Below are 27338 nucleotides of genomic sequence, written 5' to 3'. Positions count from 1 at the left end.
ACATTTCCTCATCTGAGTTCTCTACACTAATAAAATTACAGATCTAGAAATAAATTAAATTTTATTTAGAAAATTCTTTTTTAAAGTCTTTTATTTTTCTCCAAAAATCCTTCATCAGATAAACCAGATAATGAAGGGGGAAATAAAGCAGTGGAATGTGTCTTCTGGTACCCATTTTTAGGTCAAGAGAATAGTATCATCTTTTCTGGTCTCAATGTTTATATTGTAGTATGGGGCTACTAGGTTTAAAAAAAATCACCAAATCTCTAATATTGCAATTAGTGACAAGTTCTTTAGAAGCCTGAGTTTACTGAGTTTACATACTCTGGCCCAATGAAGGACTGATGTACTCAGGTGAAATGAGAAATCCATCCACACGTACATACATACATATGTAAATATAAACAACAACTCTGGTAAACAGTTAATAGAAGCATTATACCCATTTGACAGATAATCAGGGGTCAGAGAAATTATTTCCATGGAGTCAGAGTCAGGTAGCAAACAAACACATTTTTCTATTCTAAGAACAGTATACCTTCTACATCAAACAGACAAGAGGTAAAAATTCCCTCTAATGTTCAGCTACTAGGGGATCTCAGATCTTGATTCTGAGATTCTGCTTTTGATTTTAATTTATCTGACATCAAGAGATGCTTCATACTGTGAGACACACCATGCCTCCCTTCACCCCCAGTGGATCTGTCTGGTTTCCTGTGCGTGGAATCTAAAAGTCTAAAATGAGTCCACAGAATTCATCTGTTGAGTCCTAAACATGCTTAGCCATAACTAAACAACTCTTTTTCTCTCTGGCAAGTACCCTTTTCTTTTTGCTTTCCCTATTATGATTCACTAGAAGGAATATACAAGTGTCTGAGCATAGAACTTCACTCAGTCTTTTTCTTTCTAAAAAGGAGGATCCTCAGAAAGGACTTAGAAGAAAGAACTTGTTATTTTCCCCAACTGACCTTGAGCTTTCCATGTTCCTTTTTCTTAGTAAAAACAGCCACAGGGGGACTAGGTAATAATTGAAATAACACCACTGTGTAATTACATTGTACCTTCTTCCCAGGAGCTGAGAGGACTAATTTTATTTCATTGTCCACAGCATCCCCAACAGTTAGGCTAAAACAAAATGCCCCTTACCTAAACCTAAAACATGATATTTGCCAATTCCTTGGAGGGATCATTTGTGCCCTTTAAAATGGACCCTTCTAAATAAAACTCAGGCTCCAAGCAGGATCTTTGCATGTCCAGAGGCCATTTAGCAGTGTGGATTGTCGGCATCTCCATCACAGATATTTCAATTGCTGTGTCAGCTGCAGGGAAGGTTCCAGCTCCTTTCAGTCAGACTTTCTCACAATGGTCATGCAGGAAAACCACTAAGGATGTCCTATAAATTTCCTTTATGCTCTTTTCTTTTCCCTAATTTGGATAAGGAGAAAAAAATCTTCAAAATCCTTTACTTTATGACACTTCCCATAGGATCACAGGATTTAGTGCTTGAGGGGAGCTTAAAGATGATTTAGTTCAACACACCACTTCTCCCTCCTCTTTTCAAGCATCATTTAGTTGCCCTGATTTTAAGACCTTGTTTTAGAAGAGGGAGGGGAGGAACTTCTGAAATGTCTTCTAATGATGTTGCTATTTTAATTGGGTTCCTGCTTTAATATTGGTCCCCCTGGTCTTCCTTTTTTCCCCCATTAATAACACTGTGTTCAGTGCCTTTGGGCGTTAGATTGACCATTGACAGTTTGTAACCTCTTTAATTCTCAGCTCTCTTCCAAGGGGAAAACCACTGCAGAAGAACGGAGATCTACCACTGCTTTACATGGAAATCCAAACAGGAAGATCAGTAAGTATCATTTCTAAGTGAACTAAAAAATGTTTGGAACTTGAACAGTGATATGGCTGGTGAGATAGTATGCTGCTACCACCTACAGGAAATGGCGACATTTCCCCAAGGACGCTTCATATAAATCTAAAATTGTCATTACCTGCAATCTCTTGAAGTTTAGCTCTGAATCCTCCAAGGGAAAGCACAGTGTCTCTATTGATATTAGATTATTGCTGCGGACTAGAAGGACACAAAACAGATTGCTGTCACTTCACATTTTCAAAGAGTTACTCCTGAATTTATTAGCAAGTCGTGACTTCTTATTTGAAAAGGGTGATTAATTTGGATGTTTCAAATCTGCTGTTAATACATAGCCCACTTTTACAGATGGACAAAATCAAGGCAGGAAACAATCAAGTCAGCCCATTAATTAGTATCAGCATTAAAAATAACATCTAATGTTTCTAATTTTTATCACTCAGTACTGATTGAACCCTGTCATGGTACCAGGCTTTAGCATATTAAAACAGCAATAGTTCACATTTTTACAGTTTATAAATTTATAAAATTTATAAAGTGTTTTCATCACAGCTATCCAGTGAAGCAAGCATTATCCTCTTTTTGCAAATGAGAACTTGAAGTTGAGAGAGAGAAGAGACATGTCCAGGATCACAGAGCTTGTTATGGGCACTGGAGCCTTAGTCTCAAGCTTCAGTCTGTCCAACTGCACCATGCCTACATAAGAAACTTGTGCTGGTTGAGAGGAGACATAAACACTTGAAAAGATGAGTAACTACATGGAAGCCAGTGATGAAGGAGTGTTATGGACCTTAAGAGCCACAGGAGTGGAGATGGGAGAAGTCCCTTCCAGTTCATGTGGTCATGGGGGAAATAAAATATAAAGTGGCTTTTAAGAATTTGCGTGGGCTGGGGAGAGGAGATAGCCATACCGGGTGGAAGGAGCATCCTGAGCAAAGAAACCCACTTGACTAGAAAGAACACACTGAGCAGAAATGGAAGAAAAAAGTTGAAAGGGTTAGTTTGGGGCCAGATATGGAGGACATGCTTTGAGAATGCCTAGAATGAGGTAGTTAGGCTTTATCCTACAGGCAATGGGGAGCCATTGAAGTTTTTTGAGCTTAGATGCTGCAGACCAGTGAAGAGAAACAAAAGAATAGCAACCGTTGCCTGTCTTTTCTTTAATAAGTGTGCTATCTTATTGTTTTATCTTAGGAATTATCTCTTAAGAGAAAAGCTTCCTATTACACTCTAATTTCATTCTACCAACCTTAAACATTCATAGAATAGTACTATGAAAGAAATCTGTGATATTTTCACACCCTCAATGGAGGTTTAATTGTTTAACCAGTCTTGATGTAAATATACTCAAAAATAATTTTTAAAAGATTTATGGGCTCTGTAAGGGGTAACAGACCTAGTACCATATCTCATAATGCACTTAAACAGGGAAAGGAAATCAAATTAATACATAAGAGCAGCTGTTTTTATTATAATGGAAATGGCATTTTGTATCTGCTTTTTGTCCCTCCATTTCAGTTGACTGATTTTGTACAGAAAATTAAAAAAAAAACCAACGTAGCAACTTATGTAGCACTTTTCCTTCCTTCCAAGCACTTTACAAACATTAGCTAATAACATAAAGGTGTGTTTCAGAATTGCTAAAGGGTACCTGAAATAGTCCTTCTCTTTATGAAGATCTAAATTCATTTGTCTAGCAAGGCATGCCAGGCATAAATAAAACTATAGCACCTATGAAGTAAATAGTATTTAATTTCTAACTCTGCCATTAATTTCATTTATGGGTTATTTAAAAACTTATGTTATTATATTTTTAATTCTCTTGATTCATGGTCCAGTTTTCACCTTCTTCAGAGAAATGCTAACATTGGTGTTTAATATCATGTATCTGCATGATTAAAATCATGTTAAGACCTCAAGAAAGCATTGTTTATTTGGGGGGCTTAGTGTGCATCCTAAGGAACCTGACAAAGTTGTATCTTAGCCTCAGGAATGGTTTGTTCCAAGGGAAAAAGAAAAGACTGTTCCCCTGACTTTCCCCTTGAATATCTCATCACTTTCATTTTAGTGACATATTTGCTACTCTAGGTATTAGACCTGCTATGTAGCAAGTCATAACTTGTTAGCTATTCACTTAAAGATGCTTCTTAGGGCATTTCTGTTCTCCTCAAATTTCTGATTCCTTCCTTTGATTTAATTCCTTTGGAATTAGTAAATAAGAGACCAGTTCTGATTAGCTTGACATGTCCCCAACCCTTTTTGTTACTTGCCTATAATTTCAAGCCCAAACCAGATTATAGAAGAACATAGCAATTATATTGCAGAAATGGGTTTACAAAATTATCTATGCCTTTTGGATTCTTGTTTATTTTTAGCCAATTATGAACTTGCTCAGCTACAAGAGAAACTGAGGGAAACAGAAGAAGCCATGGAAAAGTTAATCAACCGAGTGGGACCAAACTGTGAGAGGTAAGTTTTCATAAAACAGAACTTTGCTTTTCTTCCCCATGAGAGAACATACTCAGAATTCCAACTAGAATGCTTTGAGAGCTCTGCCTTTTTTTTAAAACAATTTTCCTCTTATATGTATGTCATCTGTTCAGTTCTATCTCATTTCTCATTTAACTTTTCCATATTTGTAAATGTAACCACAGTTTTCAAAGAGGAAGAAATAAAAGCTCATGAATAGTACTAAAAGTGTGATTCTCCCTCCTCCTCCACTAAAGTAGAATTGTTCATTGAGGCTACCTCAAAAGCAAAATAATTTCCAATCTTCTTTTATCAGTAGGGTTAAGAAAAAGTGGTGAGCAGAGTGATTTAATTTGACTGGTAGTCTGGTACAATAAGATAGAGACATACTTGTTCTTTCAGAAAAAGATAGTGATTTGCTTCATCTTACTTCAATTTTCCTGTAAAGTTTCATTCTAGGCTAGAATCCTGTTGTCATCTGATCAAAGTAAGCTAGTTCCTGCCAATTTTACTAGCAAACACAATTTGCTAATAAAGATGGGGGGAAAAACGACTTGAGGGGGTTGTATGTGTTTTTCTTTGATAACTGAATAGTCCAGTATTGTTATTTCTAAACAGTTATGTTCTGCAGAAAGAACATACTGCTGTAAAATTGCCTACCTTGATGTATTTTTAAAATAAAGTAGTGCATTGTTCTGTAGCAACCTGCTAAGGGTTATTGAAATGATACATCCCTGTGCCAGAAATGTTGCTGAATTATTGAAGAATTCTTCATGAAATATGGTTTGTGTTTCTATTATATGAAAGGGAAATGCTGCTAGGCAGGAAAAGCCAGTGAAATGCTCTTGGGTTTGTAATATCGGTCGTCTTCAGCTTGATGGAAAACATAACTTTAAAATGTGAACAGAACAATTATAATGTTTAAACCTCTCTGGGAGCTGTTACTAGAATGGAAATTCCCTGATGTGTATAAAAATCAGGAGTAGAACACACACAAGTAAATCACATCTCTAGGTTGTGTATTAAACAATAAACATTTGGGGCAATTAAGACTCAAACTTGGATTGCACCAGCCCATCATTTCAACTCTCAGCATGGAAAAGAAACATATATATCAAAAAAGCAAGTATATCACTATGAACCTTTTGTTATTAGTAAATAAATCCTGATAAGTAAGTTAGATAGTTAAAAGCTAGAGAAGACAATTGCTTGGATATCTGAAAGGAATGAAAGTTAGTGTTTTCTATATAATTTGGTGCTTTCCATTATTCATGTAGGAAATATAAGTGTTCATGTTTTATGAAGCAATGATTCTCTAATAGGCACATATAAGTATTTGGTAAATACTTGTTGAATGAAGAGAGTGATTAGACCACTAAACTATATGACAGGGAGCTAGCAAGGGCTGAGAGATTTAGCAGAGGAGCAGCCTTCCATAGTGGTCAGCAGCAGGAGTGTTGGTGAGATGCCACAAATGACTCTGGTTTTCACCTGAGAAACCTTCCACAGCACAAAGGATTAGGAGCCAAGTCAGCTTAAGGATTGGAAGGGATTGTCCTATGTTTGTCTTCCTTTGGGAGGTTATTACCAACTATGCACTTTACATATGGACCAGTCTTCTTGCTAGAGGAGAAGGTAAAAGGACTTTCCACTCTGGCTTACTAAGTAGGATTCAAAAAACTGCACAACAGTAGGATGAAGGAGACTTGGCTAGAGCATCAATTGATGAAAAAACAAAAGACAAGGATTTTAATTGAGTACTCACATGACTTCTGCTGCTCTATTATTCTCTATCCAGCTCAGATTGGTCTGCTTTATTGCATTTAGTTCTGGCTGCTCCATTTTCTGACTTTGTTCCTCCTTTTCTTTTTTTTTTCTTTCTTGTTTCTTCCTTTCTTTCTTCCTTCTTCTCCTCCTTTTCCTTCTCCTGTTTCTTCTGGAGTCCAGGTTAAGTGACTTGCCCAGAGTCACACAGCTTGTAAGTGTCTGAGTCAAGATTTGAACTCACGCCCTCCTGACTCCTAGACCAGTGCTCTAATCATTGTGTTCCCTAGATGCCCCTGGCTACTCTCTTTTCAGATTTGTTGTTTTCCAGTCATTTTCTGGCATGTCTGACTCTCCATGAGCCCATTTGGGGTTTTCTTGGTAAAGATTCTGGAACAGTTGGCCATTTTCTCCAGCTCATTTTACAGGTGAGGAAACTGAGGCAAACTGGTGTTAAGGCACTTGCCCAAGAGATGGATTTGAACTCAGGCCCTCCTGACTCCTGGCCTGGAGTCCTAGCCTCTTCTCCAGCAGCAGTCCCCCCAAATGATAAGAATGGGGAAGGGACCAGAAGCCATTTCCTAGAAGAACTGGTTAAAGAATAGGTGGGTTCAGCCAGGCAGGATGAAAACTTGGGAGAAATAGAATTGTTATCTTGAAATGTATAAAGGACTGTCAGTTAGGAAGAGGAATTAGTAGAGGAGGCCTTGGCCACAGAAGGCAAAATTAGGATCAATAGGTAAAACTACAGGAAAGAAAGGAAATAAGCACTTATTAAACACCCACTATGTACAGTTATACTTTATAGATATTATCTTAATTGATACATAAGAAGGAGTTACCCATCCCCCCCCCATCCCCCACATAGGGAGGTCCACAATTTAACTGTGAGCTGTCTTATGGGGTAATGAGGTCCACGGTATTGAAACTGTTGTAGAAGAGCCTAGGGTATGTGTTTGTGATGGATATCAGCAGAGAGAGTTCATGTCATGGGTTGAACTAAATTCACATCCTAGCTTCATTACTTATTGTGTGACATTGGCCTAAGTTTGCTCCATTATAAAGGGGGATGGGGATCAATCAGAAAGCATTTATTAAATGCCTTCTGTGTGCTGGGTCCTGAACAAGGTGCTGAGAATGCCAGGAAATGAAATTATCTCTGCCTTCAAGGAGTTCACCTTCCAAAGGGCAACTGGATGGCTCAGCAGGCAGAGTGCTGGGCCTGGAGTCAAGAAGCACCATGTTCAGAAGCAGCCCCAGACACTTCCTGGCTGTGACAGCCGGGCAAATCCCTTCACTTTTGTTTGCCTTCATTTTCTCCACTCCAAAGATGGAAATAATAGCAACATCTATTTCCCAAAGTTGTCATGAGGACCAAATGAGCTGGTGAGTGTGAAGCACTAGTACAGGCTGGAATACTGTGAGCACTATATAAATGTTAATTATTATTGTAGTAGAGGAAAGGTGTACTTGCATGTATAAGTATGTGCACGTATGTAGCTATATAGACAGATAGTCATAGAGGATAAAATAGAGGCAGAGATACCAGCAGTCAATGGAATCAGATAAAGCCTCCTCTATTTTAAAAAATGGCCCTTAAAGTATGCTTTGGAGAAGACTAGGGAACCTAAGAGGGGAAAGTATGAGGGAGTACATTCTGGGCAAGGCACATAGCTAGTACAAAAGTATGGTGGTGGGAATTGAAATGTACTAGATGAGGAGCAATAAGAACTCCATTTTGGGTCATAGGGAGCTTGAAGGGGGATCAAAAATGTAATTTCTGGAAAATCAGGTTAGGGTCAGGAAGTGAAGAGTTTGAAACAGCAATCAGAGGAGTTTAAACTGATTTTGGTGTTAAAAAGGCTCCACTGAGGCTTCCTGTGGAAGGGAATGGGATAGTCAGACTGATGCTTTGGGGAAAGTGCTTTGGGAACAGAGTAGAGAATAGATCTGAGAGAAGAAGACCGAAGTAGGTGGCTGTTGCAACGGTTCAAGCATAAGGTTTGATAAAGGTTTGAACTATAGTGGTGACTTTGTAGGTGGAGAGAATAGTATCTGTGCCAAAGAGGCTGTGGAGGTAGCAATGGCAAGGTCTGGCAATTAGTTAGATGTATGGAGTGTCAAGAACGGCAGCAAGGTTTCACACCTGGCTGACTGGGAGAACAGCATGTCACCTTCCTTGGAGACTTGTTGCAGATATCAAATGAGGTGATGCATGTATGGCAGCTTGTAAGGCTTCTGGAGCTCTGTAAATGTCACCCATTGTTCTGTGATTCTTTGAATAAACAGTTCTTAAATCTTGAAGCAAGCAACTTTCTATTTGAAGTCTTGCTGTGGCCCCCACAAAACAAGTGGAATCTGTTTAAAAGCATACCAGATATCCATTGGGTTGCCATAATGTGGTTCTGTGAGATTTACAAGTTCTTTCCTCAAATGCACATATATCTCTTACATATAAAAATGTCGTAGTATCTTAATAAACTTAGTAAGCTTGAATTTTCAGGACATTTTTAAGAATCTGTAAAAGGAGAGATAATGAGATGACTTTAAGTGCTTTGAAAAACTTGAGATGTAGATGCCTAGAGGAAAAATTAAGGATAATGCATTTTGTTGGAACACTTTTTGGTATTATAAACCAGGACTAATGCTTCACTTTAAAGACTAATTGTACATGGGTGTTTGGGATAGGACCAGGCTGATTCCCCAACTCATGTAATAATGAATTGTGTTATGTAGGTGAGCCCAGCTTTTAGAGAAGTAAGTTTGGTATTCTTACATTAAAGCAGATCACTTAATCCAACAAGCATCGATTAAGTACCTTCTTTGACAAGCATGTTGGCTCAAGCCCTACATGAAAGTCTGGAGAAGCCTCTTTTTTGGCCATTTTAGAATTCACAGGCTCATGGGACATCTTACAGTCGAGCCAAATGAGTCACCAGGAAGCAGGTCACCATCAAGCAGGTGGGCTCTTGTCATTAACTAGACATTCATAGAAACCATGGATCTTGGGGCTAAGGTGGTATTAAGGAAAGCTGAAGTCTATAGCTAATCAGTAAAGTTGAAAATTACGAAAGGTAGAGTTCTCTGGTTATTGAGCTGTGTCCAATTCTCCATGGCTTCATTTGGTTATGGAGGGAAGCGCCGTTTCCTTCTCCAGCTCATTTTACAGATGAGGAAACTGAGGGACACAGGTCCCATAACTACTAGCTGTCTGAGGTCTGATTTGAACAAGTCTTTCCGACTCCAGGTCCAGGTTGTATCCACTGAGCCACCTCACTGCCCTGGGGATAGTCTCTAATGGCATTAATAGGAGCTTATATAATATGAATACTTTGTGGCTAGAAATCCTCTTTAAAGCCTCCAAACAAAGCTTGAGGCCCAGGCCCAGCCCAACAGCTCCTGACCTTGACTTCCCCCATGTGCTGTGAGCCTGCATCATCATATAATGGGGAAGATGGCACATTTTCTTTCATATATTTTGTGCTCTGGGCCAAACATTTTTGATGAAGAGGTTGATTTTCACTATATAAGACACAAAGTAATGAGGGACAATTCATATATCATAAAAGTAGAAATTAATATACCTGGGCTTCCATTTCTAAGTCTTTTTACTTAGTTGTTGTGTCCTAAGGCTATTCACTTAAGCAGACTGTGCCTTAGCGCAGCTACATGCTGCATGATACCTATCTTTTAAGAGTTTGCAGAGGCTTCATTATTTAAAAATTTGTACAGAGCTTTAGAGCTCACAGGCAAAAATCTGTCTTAAGTCTGAAAAGTATTATTAGATAATATTAGAAAAAATCCTTTAATCCATCTCTAGGTTAACATCAGTTTCTGAAATGGAACATTTCTAGAATTTCAAGCACAAACCTTGTTATTATGGAGGAAACATCAGTGTAGGGACTTCAAAGGATTGCGAGTATATCCAGACAGGCTATAAATTAAAGACCCTTCTTTGCCTGCCCTCCAAGTACAGGAGATATGTTTAATGAGAGGGATCCTATAGGGCAGAGGAACCTGAAGGACCAGGTAGGATCTTGGGATGCCACATCTCACAGGTAGTGCACACACAGCATTCTGCCACAACAGATAAATAGAACAAATATGAAAAGGAAAGGCAGCCCGCTCAGTACAATAGAAATAAGAGCCAAAAAAGAAAATTCGCCCACACATTTTGGACTCAGACATTCTTACCCAGCAAATCCACATCAATAGTGGAAAAGTCAAAGAGGGGCCACTCCCGTGAGCAGATCATAGAATACTCACAGGGAATTCGAATGATGCTTCTCACTATTTCTCCAGACCATGGCTAGACATGAGGAGGGCAGCGCTCTACATTTCCCAGAGCGAGACCATGCTGCAGATTCTGGGAAAGAGTGCTGGATTTAAGGTCCCTATGTGGGACTATGCTGTAGACAGAACATTTTCCCAAGCCTCAATTTCCTCATCTGTCAAATGGGGATGATAATCCCTTTCATGTGGGGATGTAGTGAAGAGGCTAAAATGACATTTTTGATTTCATAAAACTTTTATGTAAATGTAAGCTTTTATTGGCATCCTTACAGGAAACCCCCCACCTCCCCTACACCACTTTATATCTCACTGGTCTGCTTATGAAAAAACTGATTGAAAGACATGGACTTTTCTTCCCACCACCATTATTCCATCATATGATGATTTCTATAAACATCCAGATAAAGAAAGCAGTCTGTGCATTCAGAATTGTGCTTAATTACGGAATATAATGTATATTCAGATGTCATCTTCAAAATACAAGTTGTCTTCAAACTCATTGCTTTTGAAAGCAGAAATCACCTGCATAATGCAGCTTGTTGTATCGGGGTCCCTTCCTCATTCTGACCTTCATCTTCCTCATTAAAATGACAGGGTCCCTTCTAACCTTAGCATTTTGTTTATCTGCAGGACAGATAAACAGATCTTTATAATTATGTTCAACAGAACATAATAGAACAGTTTAAGTTCAATATTTATATTTTGTGCAATCATTAGAGAAGGAGTTTCTGTTGTTACAGAAATGAAGTCTCCAGAGAAGTACTTTCAAAGGAAGCTTTTGCAGTAATGCAGAATAGATAATGATAATGATGAAAACAGGTGAGGACAGAGAAATAGAAAATGAGGCACCTTCTTCTGACCAAGACGAGATGGGCTTTTTATTTGTATTTATTGTATCCAGCCAATGTGAGAATTTGTTTTGCTTCATTATGTATATTTGGTACAATAGTTTTTGTTTTCCTTTTCAATGGTGAAGAAGGCAAGAAAGGAAATGTGACTGGGTGGGGGGAGAGAGAGAGAGAGAGAGAGAGAGAGAGAGAGAGAGAGGGGGGGGGGGGGGGGAGGGGGGGGGGGGGGAAAGGGAAGGAGGGGAGAGAAGGAAGGGGACAGAGGAAGGAAGGAAGGAAGGAAGGAAAGAGAAAAGGATAGGGAAGGAAAGAAAGAGAAGGAGAGAGGGAAGGAAGGAGGGAGAGAGAATGGAGGAGGAAGGATGAATGGAAGGAAAGAAACAAAGAAAGGAAGAGAGGGCGTAAACGAGGGAGGGAAGGAGGAAGGAAAGAAAGAGTAGTTGAAACATTTTGAAATGCTGAGAATATAAAAGAAAAGCCAAAAGAAATCCAGATACACAGGACAATTTTGATGAATGAAAAACAAACTTTATATAATAAAGCATTGCAGTTCCACTTATAATTTCTTCTTTTTGTTTGTGTAAATGAAAGTAATCATCTTTGTGTTGATTAAGTTTGGATTTTTAAAAATTATTTTTATGGGTTCTTTGTTTAAATTTTTTGTATTTTTAATGTTTAATAGAAGGTGATTTTGATAGACATTTCAGTAGGCTTACAGAACTGTGATTATTCCCTGTGATACCCCCAGTCAAGTCACAAATCACAAAGGTTGGCACAGCTTATTTGTCCATGTCCCAATCTAATGTGTCTTTGGGTCTGGGCTGGTGGCAAGAATGGTCACCAAAAATACTTTTTAGGAGACAGGCCTGAATCCTTGTCTATACTGAAACCCAGCTTTTTGGCCCTTTTCTGTGCCAAGTCTATATCCCCTTCCAGCCCACACTGGTCCTATATACCTACCCCTCCCCCACACACTCCACTAACTACTATGGAATAATGGGTATGGGTAGAACCCAACGATACTGAAATATCGATGTCTCTGTCCTGTTACTGACTTTACCCACTGGCCTCTGTTTGTCCAGCCAGTGTTGATCCCAAGCCCTTCAAAGACATTCCATACAACTTGTACATGACCATGTAATAATAACAACATATAGTTCCCATCCATGAGAAGGAAAGAATCCTTTCTTCCCAGGCCCCCCAGGACCAGGCTTGAAGAAATCACGAGATGGTGATTCTGGGGGCTAGGGGCTAACTACTCCCTGCTGGCCAGCTCCTCTAGACAAGTTTTTTTATTCCATTGATAGGACTTAGCTGAGAGTGCTTCCTTGTGAGTCTGGAGCACTCACCTGTTCTAACCTGGTGTCCAGACCAAGACAGGGCCCTGTCCCTATGAGTCTTTAGGTTTTGCCTTTCACATGGAGTTAGTCTTTGAATCTTGACATTTTAATTTTGAGACAAGTTAAGAGTTGCTGTGCTTGGGGAGGGGGAGAGCTCTAACAAATGTCTGGGTAAATGAAGTTGCTCCTCCTTAGTGTCTGTGTCAGGTTTGGGATCTGTCTCTTGAACCCTCGGTCAACATGTTTCCCCGGACAGTAATGTCCACGTAGTCGCATTCTGGGGTGTAGTCATTCCTCTCCTCACCTTCACTGATCTTCACTCAAACAAGCTCCACCACGTTCCCTCTTTAATTCCTGGACTTCTTGACACGGTGCCCACTGCCGCCCCATCCTGCTCTTGTGCCTGTCATGTTTCTGTTGAATGAGACAGATCTGATCAGACGCTTTTTCCAGTTACAGGTTTCATTTCAGCCACACCTGTGAGGTCAGATTTGCCCCCGTACATTGATTCTTAGTTCCTCTTGCTGATTAACAGCACTCACTCTATAAATGAATACGTGTCTACAACCTCAATGTAAATAGAGGGTTTTATACTTCCCTTAGTACCCGTTCAGGAATCCGTGGGGATTTGGCAGTTTAGAGCTCAGAAGCACAAGTGGTAATGACTCTCACGCATTCATAAAGCAAAAGTGAATTAAGCACTTCAATATAAAGTGGAGAGCTTCTCCTACCCCTGCTAGCCAGTAAAGTCATTGTTACAAGGATCAATTATGTTTTATTTATCTTTGTGTGTGTGTGTGTGCGCGCATGCACACACACACACACACACACCCTATACCAGCCTAGTGCTTTGTTCATACTGAGCACTGTTAAATGAATGGAATCATGTGGTTTTCTTCCTAGCTGAAACCATGGGATCCCTCATTTTGTAGATGGGGAAGCTGAGGCTCAGAAAGAAGTGATTTGCCCAGATCATACAGTGATTTAGAGACAGAACCAGAACTCAGACCTAGAACTTGTGATGTCTAGTTTTCACCATGCAGGTATCACAGGGCTGGTGAGCAGACATTGCAGTGCTCCGCTGATGTGATTCCCTGGAGGGAGGAGGAAGCCAGGGAGCCTGCATCCATAAAAGCCTGCTGGCATGTAAAGGCTACTTCTTGGGGAAATTGGGAGCATGAATGACTGGGCCTGGTGGTCTGAATCCTTCGTGCCAGACTGCATGCATCCAGCGAAGGAGACTACAAGTGACCATGACATTGGGAACTTTGAAAGGTCTGGAGATTCAGTCACAAGAGCCCCAGGAGTAGAGTCTTTGGGGACTAATGCAGAGTAGCTGGGTTCAAATTCTCCATGTACTGATGTTGCATCTGGATGTAAACTTGACAGGACCAGTGCTACTTGGAAACACTGCTGGGTCTGAACTCTCCCCAGAGGAAGTTACATTTTTCAGGGGTTAGAGATGTAGAAAGTGAGATGTTGGTACTTCTGAACCCGTTATATCTTCAAAGTAAATATCCCTTTGTAAAAGCTAATTAATGTTGGTAATAATAACAGCTAAAATTTATATGGCACTTACTATGTACCAGGCACTGTGCTAAGTACTTTACAATTATCCCATTTAATCCTCACAACATTCCTGTTAACTAAATGAAACTTAGGCACTAGTAGGTAGTAATGAGAAGACAACACCAGAATGAGGGTTCAAATCAAAAGCATCAGACACCCATAATCCTTCAAGGGTACTTCCTGGAATCCTGAGGGCAAGATGTAAATCTTTATCAATCTCTAAGAGTGAGTCCAGAGTCATCACTACTAGAATTTTTCCTTTTCTTCACTAGTTTATAAGCAACTTGAGGTCAAGTTCTATGTTTTATCTTTTTATCTCTTCCAGTGCCTTACATATGATAGATGCTTAATAAATGTTTGTATAAATGGAAGTATAAATTATAAATGGAAATGGAAATTTGAATATCTGACCTATTAGCAAAACTGGTTGAATTGTATGATTGACATTCCTGGAAAAAATAAAAATTATTTTAGATTATTTAATTGCAAAGTTCTTCTAGCCTGAGTGTGAACCACAAATCCCAAAGGAGTTTTCATAAGCAAAATCAAGTTCCTAAGTGATAGACCACCTCAGAAGCTGCTAGCCACATTTCTAGAGGCTAGAACTGTTAGGTTTTCTTTTGAAGACTCATGTTTGAATCTAACCTTATTCAGAAAGTAGACATTTTCTTGTATGAGATCATTTTAGAAAACAGAAAACTATCTTTAGCATGGATCCTTCAAAAAAAAGTTTTTGTTGAAATGTAGTATTACTTTAGAATGTAAATGATCTAAAATATGTTAGAGTTGATTAGCATCACTTCAACTCCCTCGACCTCTTGTCTTTTAGAGGTCTTCCTTAATGTGCCTGAGTCCATAATATCCCCTGCATCCTCTGGGGAAATCCTTCAATTCATGGAAGAGTCAGTCTTGGCATTTTGCATGGCACCTCTCCCAAGACTGTGGGAGCACTTTAAGAGATCTTTGGGAGGAAGAAAAAAGAGAAAGTAAAATATATTACTTCATTTGAGGTGAGCTGGAAATGCTCAGTGCCTGCCATCCTATGGATATTCAACAAGCATTCGTATTAACAAAACAGTCATCTCTCATTTGTTAGCATTATCTTACCAAGCCCTTTAGTAATTTTTCCAGATGGCAAATACCTTTCTAAATAACAACACTTTTTATGTTTAGCTATTTTTATTGAAATCTAAGTACTTCTTAAACAGAGCATGCTGAATAGAATCCAACCATTGATTAATGATTCAGAATAATCATTTTTAAGTTCTTATTGTATTATGGAGTAATAAAGAACTGCGTTTTTTTATTTTTTCCCTTGTACTACTTATTTTTATTCATGTCTTTTGTTGCCATTTTTCCTACCTACCTCTAGTAGCCCTTCCTTTCCCTTTCTAGTGGGCTTTTCCAGATTTTCTGTTAGCTGGAAAACCAGACCACCAATGATGTTAAGAATCTCAATACTGATTGCCTCACAAAAAAAAAAAAGAGAATCTTATGTTAATAATGGTTTAGTCAGTGTTTCTGAGTAAGGAAAAACCCACTTGAAGAGTAAAACACGGGTTTTATGATGCCCTTTTTAGTAGCTCTCAGGCTGCCTCATGCATTTCTGGTTAGGGCCAGTATTGGGGAAGGTAGAGACAGCCAAGGGTCTAGCCTCCTGATAAAGAGAGTATCACTCTAATAATCTCTCCCCTTCCCATAATTTTTGGTCTGGCCAGACTGGTCTTCTTGCTATTCCTTATTCCTGTCATCCCTTTCCATGCATTTCCAAGCATATGAGGAGGGTGCATCTCATTATACCTCCTGCTTACCTTAGAATCCTTAGTTTCCTTCAAAGCTCCGACTTGGACTTTTTCTCATGCCTTTCCTAGATGCCAGTGTTTCTCCTCAAAAAATTATCTTGTATTTACTTTATATATTAATGTTTTCGTATATGTACATACACTAATATGTATGTATTATGTGTCTTCCTCTTCCAATCCACATTCTCTCCCCACCACCAGAATGTAAATCCCACGAGGACAAATGTTGTTTTATTTTTGCCTTCGTGTCCCCGTCACCTAGTATAGTATCTGGAATTATGCTTGTTAACAATTAGCAATCAAATGAAAATGAGGAGGGAACTGACAAAATTGCAGAAATTCACAACACTCTTTACTGTTTTTGAATTGTGCGACATTTTAAGGAAATTGGCATGGGACCTGATCTGAACTAGATGCATTAAAGCTGGTACAAAGTTTTTACACCAACTGCAATGCCTTGTGCATTGTAGATACTTAATAAATATGTTAAATTGAACTGATTTGCTCTCAGATCTCCCTGAATCCAAGCCTGGTGATCTAGTCACTGAGCTACTTACTTGCCCAAATGAAACAAAGTGTAGAAGCAAGACTGGAATCCAGACTTTCTGCCCTCCCCCACCCTGCTCCCCCAATTCCATTAGCCCTCCTACCATTCCCTACTGACCCTTTTCTCCCCGTTTGTAAAAGATGCCGGCAGCACCAGGGCCCAGATGCCATTTCCATTCTTGTGGGCAGGCTGAGCAGGCGGGGTCCAGATGGTCGTTTCTCTGGCCCGGCATGTTAGGGAGACAGTGACCTGTGCGTCGCAGCAGAGTGCTGCACACTTGAGTCAGGCTTGAGTGACCTCAGGGAAGACAGCTCTCCACTGCGGGGATCAGTTTCACCAAGAACAAAATGAGAGGCTCTGCGTTTGGACATCTCGGAGCTCCCTTCCAGTTCTGTGAACGCTAGCGTGCGCCGGCCTGCATCTGGGAGAGGATTATAAGAGGAAAGGTCTCCCTCCTGTGGCCATCCCCGAGAGCAACACTTAAAAATCTGCCAGTATCTCGTTGGCTTGTGAGGCCCTGGGCTGGGACACTGACTCTTCACTGGCCAAACACCTGGTACTTGGAGAAGTTGGCTCTAAAGCAGCCTTGCCCAGAATGTCAGAAAAGGCCAGTTACCAGTGGCATCGCTTCCACTCACTAAGAGGGCGAGAAAGTTAGCCATGGCTGATTCAGCCCCGTGGGGGCTGCCGGGCGGGGCCAGGAATAGCCTCTTTGGGACACCTTAGACTGTTGGTTCCTGGTGGGCCCATGAATCCAGGGACACATGTGGGAATAACCTAAGATGCTTTCCTCAGTTCTTTTGTGGAGAGAAAGGCATCTTTGGGTAAGGGAGGTGATTACCATGGCCAGTAATCAATCCCCTCCTGTCTTTGAGCACTCCCATCCTAGACTAGGGGCAGAACACCGTAACGGCCAATAGGGCAATCAGTGCTCATTGGGATTTAGCAAATAACTGTGTTGTGTCTGACCCCTCCGAGCAGGGCACAGAATGTGACTTCGGACCAGGAAAAACGGTTATTGCAGCAACTCCGAGAAATCACCAGGGTCATGAAGGAGGGAAAACTCCTCGACAGCCCCTCTCCCGAGAAAGAAGCTGAGGAAGCTCCTTACATGGAGGACTGGGAAGGTAAAGCTTCCTCCTGATTTTCTGTTACCTTTTAGCAAAGAAAAAGCCTTTACAGGCCCTGAAAGAGGCCTCCTATTCAGGATACACAGGCTGAAAATGTTTTACATTAAGGTTGAGTTTACCAATTATAATAATGTGCAAATGGATTTTGAATTCTCCAGCTTTTCACATTGTGCAGCAAGCGTGAGTCCTGCTGCCAGCCTTGGCACAGGAGCTGCAGCCCAGCCCATCTGCCTCTCGGGCTGGGGCTTGGCTGACATAGATTTATTTCATTACTTTCCTTAATTTGGCAACATTTTTGTTTTTTCTCATTATCAGAGCTGGGATTCAGCACCACACCTCCCGCAGTCCCTATTTTATTTACCGGGTGGGTTCTGTTCTTTTGTTCTATTTTGTGAAGGCAAAGAAATCGACAATGGGAATTCTGTCTTTGGAAAGGATGGCGCTTGTCATCCAGAATCTCAAGCACATCTTGCTCTATACCTGACGCTCACCAACTATTTCAATTGTGTTTCTAAGCAGAGAGATTCACAAAGTGTTGTCTTCTTCTCCTGGCTCTTAAATGGTTCCAAATATAAACTGTAAACATCAGCTCTGCCTCCTTCAGCTGGTGTTTGGAGTAATTCTTCAAGTAGAAGGGTTTAGCTATTTGTTTAATCGTCATCTTCAGTCCTTCAAAAGGAAGCATTGTGTGTGTATATGTTTTGGAAGGAGGGAGAATTGAAACAGAGATGCCAAAGCATATTGTCCTGAGTGCAGAGTCATTTATAAACCCATTTTCTAGTTCTCCATGCTCAGGAAGGTATTTTTATCTGAATTGGTTTGTGTTTCTGAGAGCATTTGGACAGTCAACCAAATTGCTGAGCATTTGCCCAAGTGAAACTTCAAAACCATTAGGATCATCTGTAAGCTTCTTGAAAGGATTTTTCAGGCTGGCTGCCTTCTCTGAATTTTTTTCTTTTAACCCTGTTTTATTTCTTGAAAGGATACTTCAAGATATTTATTCTGTCTTTCTGTGTAGGCTACCCAGAAGAGACCTATCCCATTTATGACCTTTCAGACTGTGTCAAGCAAAGGCCAGATACAATCCTAGTGGACTACCCCGACTTGAACCAAGCCTCTGCTGAAGAGATAGCAGAAAGAATTGGGGGGCTAGAGGAAGAGGAGGATCATTTGTGCTGTGAGAGTCTCCCAGCTGACCTGGGGGAGATCAGTCAGGACTTCCAAGCCCAGAAAAACAAGACTGTCAGCTTTAGTGACCTGCCTCCAAGCCCTCAGAAATTAGAGTGTCCTTGCTGTCAGCATGAAGAAGATGATCCTGCTGTCCTAGCAGAGAACATGGTATTCCCCCTGGACAACAACCAAGAACCAGAGGAAACACACCTGTATTCCAAAGAGGCAGTTCTGGGAAACACATTGGAGGAGATGGGGGAGCTGGGCACTTTAAGGAAACGCAACCTCCAGGGTCTGGAGTGAATCAAGGCTGGAGGGTTAATTGTAAGTGTGGAAGTTAGCCCACTCGGTGACCAGTATAGCTTCCCATCCTGTTAGACAGCATCTCTCCCTCGGCGAGACCGGTCCGCTGTAGCTGATAGCGCCTTCTTCCACTTTTGTTAACATGCAAAATAATGCAGAAATAGATGTGAGGACAAGAGATGTCATAGCTACACTCTTCCTCTTCCAGCTTCTCCAAATAGTCCGTGTATTCAGTAATCATTACCTATTAACAGTTCCCAGTTTGTCTGCCTCTGCCAGGACAGGAAGTCAGCCTGGAAGTACAGCCCGATCCTTTTCTCTAAGATAGTGGCCACAGATGGCCTTCCTTTAGGGAAGCAGAAGTTGGTAAATAGCCGGTTTTGAAGAGAAAAGCCCTAAGTTGCCCGGTTATGTGAGTTTTGGTATAGTGAGAAGACTGGCAGTTTCTTTCAAAGGAAAGATTGGATTCATTTGCAGTGATCATAAGTGAAATGGAGAATGAATCTGTGGCTTTTGCTGAGCAAAGGCATTTCTGGGAGCATACACAGAATCTTAAAGTCCATCCTAGTCCAAGCTCAAGCTAAGGAAGAATCCCATGTCCAACATCCCTGACAAGGAGTCATTTGACCTTTGCCTGAATACCCCCAGTGAGGGACAAAATGCTACCTTCTGGAACAGCCACTTATACTTTGAGAGAGCTCTAATTGTTTGGAAGTTTCCCTGGCAGCAAGTCTACATTTTCCTCTCTGTTTCTCCATCTTTCTCCCAAATTTGCTCTCAGGGTCCAAACAGAAAAAGTCTAATCTTTGTTCCAAATAACAGCCCTCCAAAACCTTTCAGGCTCTCGTCCCCCGGGCCTGGCCTGGTCTGTCTCTCCTATGTCTTCTTCAGGCTAAACGTCTCTCCTTCTTTCATAGGTTCCTCATGTGGCATTATCCCAGTCAAGTTCCTTCACCATCCAAGTGCCCTCCTTCTCTCTCTCCAGCTTATCCCTGTCCTGGCAGAGAAGCACAGGATCCTCACCTCCTCAGCTCTAGCAGCTAGACTGCTCTTAACTTAGCCTCAGACAACATTAGCTTTTTGGCCATCAAACCACCTTGTTGACCCATAACGGCAGTGCACCGAAACCCACAGTTATTTTTAGATGAATTTCTTCTAAGTACAACACTCACCTTTTATTTACAAAACTGATTTTTAACCCAATCATAAGGCTTTACATTTATCAACATTAAATCTCTTCTTATTAAACTGATTCAGTCCAATGTTCTGGCTTGTCAGTTTTGGATTCTGACTCATTCATCCAACATGTGGGCTGTCTCTCCTAGATTATTTGCAGATCTGGTAAGCATTCTATATTTATACGTTTGTATAAATCATTAATAAAAATATTAAATGACACTCCAGGCAAGACTTGGCTCCAAGCTGGCATCAAACCAGTCAGTAATAAACTATTTCTGGGTCCACCCATTCAGCCAATTCCAGCTCCACCTTCTTTGGCCCCCATTCTCCCATCCTTTCCACAAGAATAAGATGCAAACTTTTGTCAAATACTTAACAAAAAATCTAGGTAAATTATATCTATATCATTTCCCAACCTACTAATATAGCAACGCTGACCAAAAAAAAGGGAAATGAGAGTGACTTGATATAATCTGTTTTCCATGTAGCATGCTCATCACTATCACTTTAGTGTTACATTTTAGAACTTTTCCAGGAAATCAAATTTACTGGGCTACAGATTGTGTAGCATCACCTCTTCCTTTCTCTTCTTGTTGTTGTTATGAAGTCATTTTTCAGTTGTGCCCAATTCTTTGACCCCATTTGGGGTTTTCTTGGCCAAAAATGCGATTTCCTTCCCCAGTTCATTTTAAAGATGAGGCAGTGCTAAGTTATGGCTAGTAAGTACTTGAGTCTGGATTCGAACCCAGGAAGAAGAGTTTTCCTGACTCCAGGCTCAGCACTAGCCACTGCATCACCTAGCTGCCCTGTACCTTTGTCGCCAATCTTCCAAAGATCTCTGATATCATCTCAATGGCCCTTTCTGCCAGTTCTTTTATTTCTCTGGTACGTATCTGAGCCAAGTGACATGCTCTCTTCTCTGCTACTTATTTGGGGTTTCATTTCCCCATTAGCCATCTCTGTTCTTTCTTCTATAGCCCCAATATTATTCTTCTTGGCAAGCAAATAAAGAAGCAAAGGAAGATGGGAGCAGCTTCCCCAGAGATAATTCCTCTAGGAGAAGGTGAAGTTACCTCTGCTAATAGGAAAATGAACTCTGGAAATTGTACATGGAAGATTTCTCAGCTTTTAAAAAATATTCTGCTTATTTAAAAATGATTCTTCTCCAAGGTTGTCAGCCACCCTGGCCTTGCTAAGCACTTCTAAACCCAGAAACCCCTTTCTACTATAGTGGTTGTCCCATTCCACATGTCAATGGAGCTTCTGGTACAGGCCCTCCTATTGCTCATCCCAACATCCCATCCCTACATGAAAAGGAGACCCTGAGGACAGATGATAAGGCCCAGGGAACCTAGAAAGAAAGAACAAGGTCTTTCCTAGAAGCTATTTCTGATATTGTCCCTATAGGGAATGGCTAAGCCCATGGAGAAATGCTCATAGAGTCTCAGAATTGGAAGAGACCTTAGTGGCCCACAAGTTCTAGGTATGTTATATGAGCAGGGATGACCTCTACAGGAGTCAACAAATTGTCATTACCTGTGCTGTTTGAAGATGTCCAGTGCTGGGAGCTCATTAGTTCCTAAAGCAGCCCATTCTACTCTGATTACAAAGAGTAGTTTTGTTTTTACTTTTATAATGATAGATAAAGATGAAATCGGCTTCTGTGCAGTTTTTACCCATTGCTTCTAGAACCAAGAACAAGCCTACAAGACTGGGGGAGCCATCATGATTCCCACGCTCCATCCCCCGCCACTCTAGCCAGCCTGATCATTCCCAGTTCTTTCAGCTGATCTCAGGACAGCCCGGCTTTAAGCACTCTCCTCTTGCCGCTGACCCTTTCTGGTAAACAGTTCAGCTAGTCCATACTTTTCTCAAGGCCATACTTCATCAGTGTAGTTGCTCCTCCACTGACCCAGATTGCAGCCCCTTAGTACACTGTAACATAGTTGATGCCTTTGAGAGTTTCTGTGGCCAAAAATCCTCATTACCTTGAAGCCCACCTGGGTTAAGTCTCTGAGCTAAGCAAGGCTCACTCTTGGACAACAGCCCATCACCAGCTCAGTAATTAAAGCCTTTCCATTTGATGTGTGGCTCCCAGAGCTTGGACTTGGGGACCACTTTCATACCCAGTAAAACATTAGACTTTAGTGGAGGTGACTAGTCAATATCCCACCTAAATATGATTACCATCATTGAATTGCCTCTGTGTAGGAAGAAGAAGATCAATAAGGACAATAACTTCTGCAGAGTGGAGAAATGGTCTGAACTCAGCAGCTATCCAGAGCTAGCTGTTAAATTTGGGATTCGAAAAGATTTGAGGCAAGACCTGTTGGTTTTGTGTTCAGGGGATTGGCAGGACCAAGAGGTGAGATGAGTGGAGGACAACTGCAGAAATTAGACATTTTAACCACGTTTCATAGAATTAGGTGATTCCAAAACTCGTCTTCTTGGGGGTAGACAGGAGAGGGCAGAACTCTAGCCCCTTCAGTTTCTTTTTGCTAGGAGCACTAAGGCTGTCATTCAGAAGCCCTGAGAACCTCTGGAAGGTTGGTGGGAATGTAATTTCATCTTTTTTGCTTCTTTTACTATATAAGCTCAAGGGCCTCAAAAACATCTGGGAGTAGGGTCAGGGAGGCCACATTGTGCACCACCAATATTCCGTCTCAACACTGATTAAAACCTTGGGACCTGTTAATTATTCATGCTGTCAGCTCATTTCTCCTCTCACCAGTCCCATTCTTCCAAATGGCTAACATGCTGCTCAGTCTTCCTTCCTACCTCTTACTTCCCTAGTCTTTGCCAGCCAGTATCAGATTACAAGCCCTCCTTCTTATCCTACACTCCCTTCTGACCCAGAACAGCCCTGCCATCGCTCCCTGGCTTTTCCACTCTATTCCTCCCTTATCCCCTGTTCTGTTCTAAACAAACCCTTCCTCCTCAAACCTTCCTTCTGCTCCCATTGACGACTGAAACCCGAGCTGTGCTGAGGACACCCCATCTCCCAGTCTTCCCTCACAAAGGCCTGTCTTGATCTCACTATCCCACAACCTCAGAAGGGTCAGGTTACTCTTGCTCCCTTTTGCGCCTTCCAGACCACACCTCTCTCACTATAACTCAAGCTTTCCTCCATCAAAGTTCACATATATCCACTTGTTTGTCATCTGCTGACCTCCAGGACACCCTCCCTCCTTCCCCAGTAACACTGACACCCAACGTCACTGATTCGTCCTGCCAGTTCCTTCATTATTCATGTACTCCGATCTCACAGCTCTCCAAAGGCTTCACCTCCTATGACTTCCAGTTCGACTCCCACTTTATTCAGACTTCCAAGGCCATACTTTACTATCTTGGGGAACCCACCACCACCACACTGGGTTCCAGATTCCCTTCTCTTCCTACCTTCCCCAAACCCTTACTCATCGTGCTCTCCAGTTCCTCAACCACTCCATCTTGTCCCAGTCTACAGCTCATATTATGGTTTCACTTACCTCCCTCCTCAGTCTTAACTTATTTCAGTGATTCCCTGGATCCACTAGAATTACTTCCTTAAGCAATCATTTTTCCCACCCTCCTAATTCTCAGCCCTAGGAAACATTCTTTAAGCTAACTTTCCTACACCCATTCCCAAGCTGTTGAGCACTGCTAGAGAAAATGAAGCTACCAAAGGAGTGCATCCATTACAAATTTAAGGTTCCAATCCTTAGCTGCTCAGCATCCTTTTAATTAACTATTTAGCTTCATCAGCCCCTCCAATGCCCCCCCCATTTCTTCCTAATTTTCTCAGGCTTTCTCATACAAGAGCTCCCTTGATGCTGTAGCCAAGATTCACTGTCATGTTGCCCACAATTGTCATAAACCTTTTCTTACTTCCCATCCCACCCTCTCCCATGATGGCAGATGACTTTGTCTTCCTTACTGTATTAGTAATTCATGTACATATATGTCCTCCCCTACCAGACTGTAAGCCCTGTGAGGGCAGGGGCTTTGTCCTATCTCAACTTTGTTTCTCTCCTGCACTTAATAAAAGTTGAATTGACCTGGACTGGACCTTAATCACCTAGTCCAACTCCCATATTTTATTAATGAAGAAATCCAGGGCTACAGAAAAGAAGGGAGGCTTAGCCATGTGGCTATTTTGTGTTTTTTCAAGTTACAATTAAAGAGCTAACTCTTCCAAAATTAATCCCTGATTTGCGTGTCTGACACTGTGCCTATGTAGTCTTCACCAGACCTCAAAAGGCCACAAGTTTATATGTGTAGAACTAAGAATTTGGGGAAAACAAAAGACTTGCAGATACTGCTTGTAAAATGCACATGATTCAGAAACCAAAATCATCTAACTTTAGATTTGGAGGGACCCTCAGAGAGATTCTATCTAACCTATGCTGTTTCTGAATAGGAATCCCCTGTGTCATCCCTGAAAATTAAACATAATAATCTCCTCTTGAATACATCAAAATGTTTTGTAATTCCCATTTATATAGCATTTTAAGGTTTAAAAACAGTGACCAGAAATGTACAACTTTTTAAAAATTATTTTCTTAATTAAAAAGCATTTATTTTCTTTCCCAATCATCTACCACATCTACCCTTGACAAAAAAAGGAAAAAAACCCTTATAACAAATGTATACAATGGAACAAAACAAATCATCATATGACCATATGACCATGTCTAGAAAGTATCGATTTCTCCATATTTAGACTATCATTTCTTTTTCAGGAAGCAAATATTTCTTTAGAATCACAGTCAATCATTGTGTTGACTGACTAGAGTTATGTTTTGCAAAGTTCATTGTTTTTAAAAATTATTTAAGTTGTTTTCCTGGTCTTGCTCACTTCACTGTGCATCAGTTCATTCAAGTCATCATGTTTTCCCCATTTTCTCTGAAATAGTCCCCTTTGCGTTTCTCAGGTGCACAGTGGCAATAATGATGAATTTAATTCATGAAGACATAATTCCATTTTTGGACAATGTATAAGCTTAGCAGGTTTTGCTTAAAAATTGTTGAAATATGATACCTTCTGATTTTTTAAAAATATCCATTGACAGTTCAGCTTTCTAGACCACAGGGAACAAATCTAATCTGTCTTCACTATGATAGCCCATCAAATGTTGGAAAAGGAAGAAAGATGAACCAATGGATCGTATTGATTTTAGAGGGAGGGAGCTCTGTGTTCGATTCTGGACAAGTTACTTAAATTTTCCCAACTTTACTTTGTTCATCTGCAAAATGAAAGAATTAGACTCAGTGACCTTTAAGGTCCTTTCAGCTCTAAACCTATGGTCTTTAGTCTTCTCAAAAACCATCCAGAGTCACAACCCCAAAACCATAACTGGTTAGAGACTAACATCCATGAGGAACATACACAGCGTGGTGCTGGGGGCATTGAAAAAAAGCAGAAAAGTAGGATGCTTTGGCTGTTCCAGGACAGACTTTGTTGAAAACATGTTATGCTCAAACTGGCCATCTTAAAAGAGTGGACAGGGATAGGTAGCTATCGTATGAAGAACATCTTTTATGTGAGTGTGATAAACATTTGTTTTACGTGTGTATTTGCTGGAATGTAATGTATTTTAGTCCCCTGAGAAGCCTGGAAATAGTCCAGGTACAATCTGAGGCATTAAACACAATGTCAATGGTACTAATTCTGGCTGGAGAAATTATTTCCAAGATGTTTTCCACTCAGTCCCCATCTAAGGACATGAAAGATAGAACCGTTTTGCAAAGATTAGGATTTTATTATTACCACAGAAACGACTATCCTAGGAAGTATCTTTGGGTTTCTTTCCAGATACTTACTGCATAGTGGGGATTTGCAATTTGTACCCATTGTGACTACTGCCCTCCAGGGCTAGGCAGAACAAATGTAAGCTACAATCCATGGCAACCCTTCAGGTATTTTTACCCTGTAAGTTCATATTGCCCAAGAATCTTCAAAATCACCTTTTCTGTAAATTCTTATGGCACAATGTTCCAGTTTGTTCATCGCCATAATTAGTTTGGCCATACCCCTGTTGTCCAAGAAGCAATCTAAGGCACCCCCTTGGATTTCGGTTCTCCCTCAGCAGCCTTAATTCCCACTTGGCAATCGGGAAGTTTGTTTTGCTCTTGACTATACATAATCTAGCATTATCCTCCTTCTTAACATCCTCCCCCTATATCCCAGGGAACTGTGATGTATCTCTACACCAAACTGGATGTGTTCAACCAGCCTTCCTCCATTTCAGATAAGTATGGCTGATGTGATTCCCACTCTTTTCCACCTCTTCATTCATATTCATATGCTCTTCTTTCATATACTTCAGTTATGAGAAGTGCTCATTTCTATCTCCTTTTTTTCAACATTTACATATTCTTCCTGTTACTCTCTTTTTTTGAGATTCTCTATTTCCCCTAGGTTATAAATCCCTGATTCTAATATCAGTCAGCAAGGAGCCTGCTTCATTTTTCTGACTGGGCCAGTCGGTCCTCCTTAGGTAGCCTCCGGCACCAGACTTCATATAGACACCCAGCTTTAGTCCTATGGGAGCTCAGAACTCCTGAAGAGATCCAACAAGTAACAAGGATTACAGCTGTGCAGTACCACATTTAGCCTGCCCTCCCTTCCTTTTTTCTCCTCAATTATCAAAACAGAAATACTCCTTCTTTCCACCACCCAGGTCCTATTTTTTTATTTCACTCCTTTGATGCTCTCTGAAGATATTCTGGTTCTGAAGGAACATGTTACTTCACCCCCTAATAGAATGTTAGCACTCCATCATCATATGGCTCCTTCCAATTGCTGAAGTGAGTTGGCAATTCTAGGTTTCTCCTGACTAATGCTTGTATTTCAAATTTCTTACTCAGTTATGGTTTTCTTTTTACTAGAAATACTTAAAAGTTCTTCTATTCCATTAGAGATTCATTTTTTACCCCTTTAGCATCAGTTGTGCAGAACAAATTATTCTTGGTTTTAAGTCTTTTTTGCCTTTTAGAATATATTACAAGATTTCTTGTTTATAGTAGGTCATGTATGATTCAGACTGCCATTCCTTGGTACTTACAT

The 27338-nt window shown here is 40.7% G+C and overlaps 1 protein-coding gene across 1 annotated transcript in view; it reads left to right on the top strand.

Annotated features, from left to right (window-relative positions):
* The window catches only part of RIC3 (RIC3 acetylcholine receptor chaperone), a 38989-nt gene extending 14646 nt beyond the window's left edge, over positions 1-24343 (top strand). The window contains exons 3-6 of the mRNA XM_031942417.1: positions 1777-1855; positions 4252-4345; positions 17490-17635; positions 18657-24343. Coding sequence (XP_031798277.1) covers positions 1777-1855; positions 4252-4345; positions 17490-17635; positions 18657-19111 — 774 coding nt within the window. The 3' untranslated portion in view covers positions 19112-24343. The remainder of the gene's footprint in view (positions 1-1776; positions 1856-4251; positions 4346-17489; positions 17636-18656) is intronic.
* Positions 24344-27338: the final 2995 nt, after the last annotated feature.

Source organism: Sarcophilus harrisii, chromosome 6, assembly GCF_902635505.1.
Source record: "Sarcophilus harrisii chromosome 6, mSarHar1.11, whole genome shotgun sequence".
In the NCBI taxonomy this organism is placed as follows: domain Eukaryota; kingdom Metazoa; phylum Chordata; class Mammalia; order Dasyuromorphia; family Dasyuridae; genus Sarcophilus; species Sarcophilus harrisii.
The sequence above is the reverse complement of the archived record's forward strand: the minus strand, read 5'-3'. Positions and strand labels throughout refer to the sequence as shown.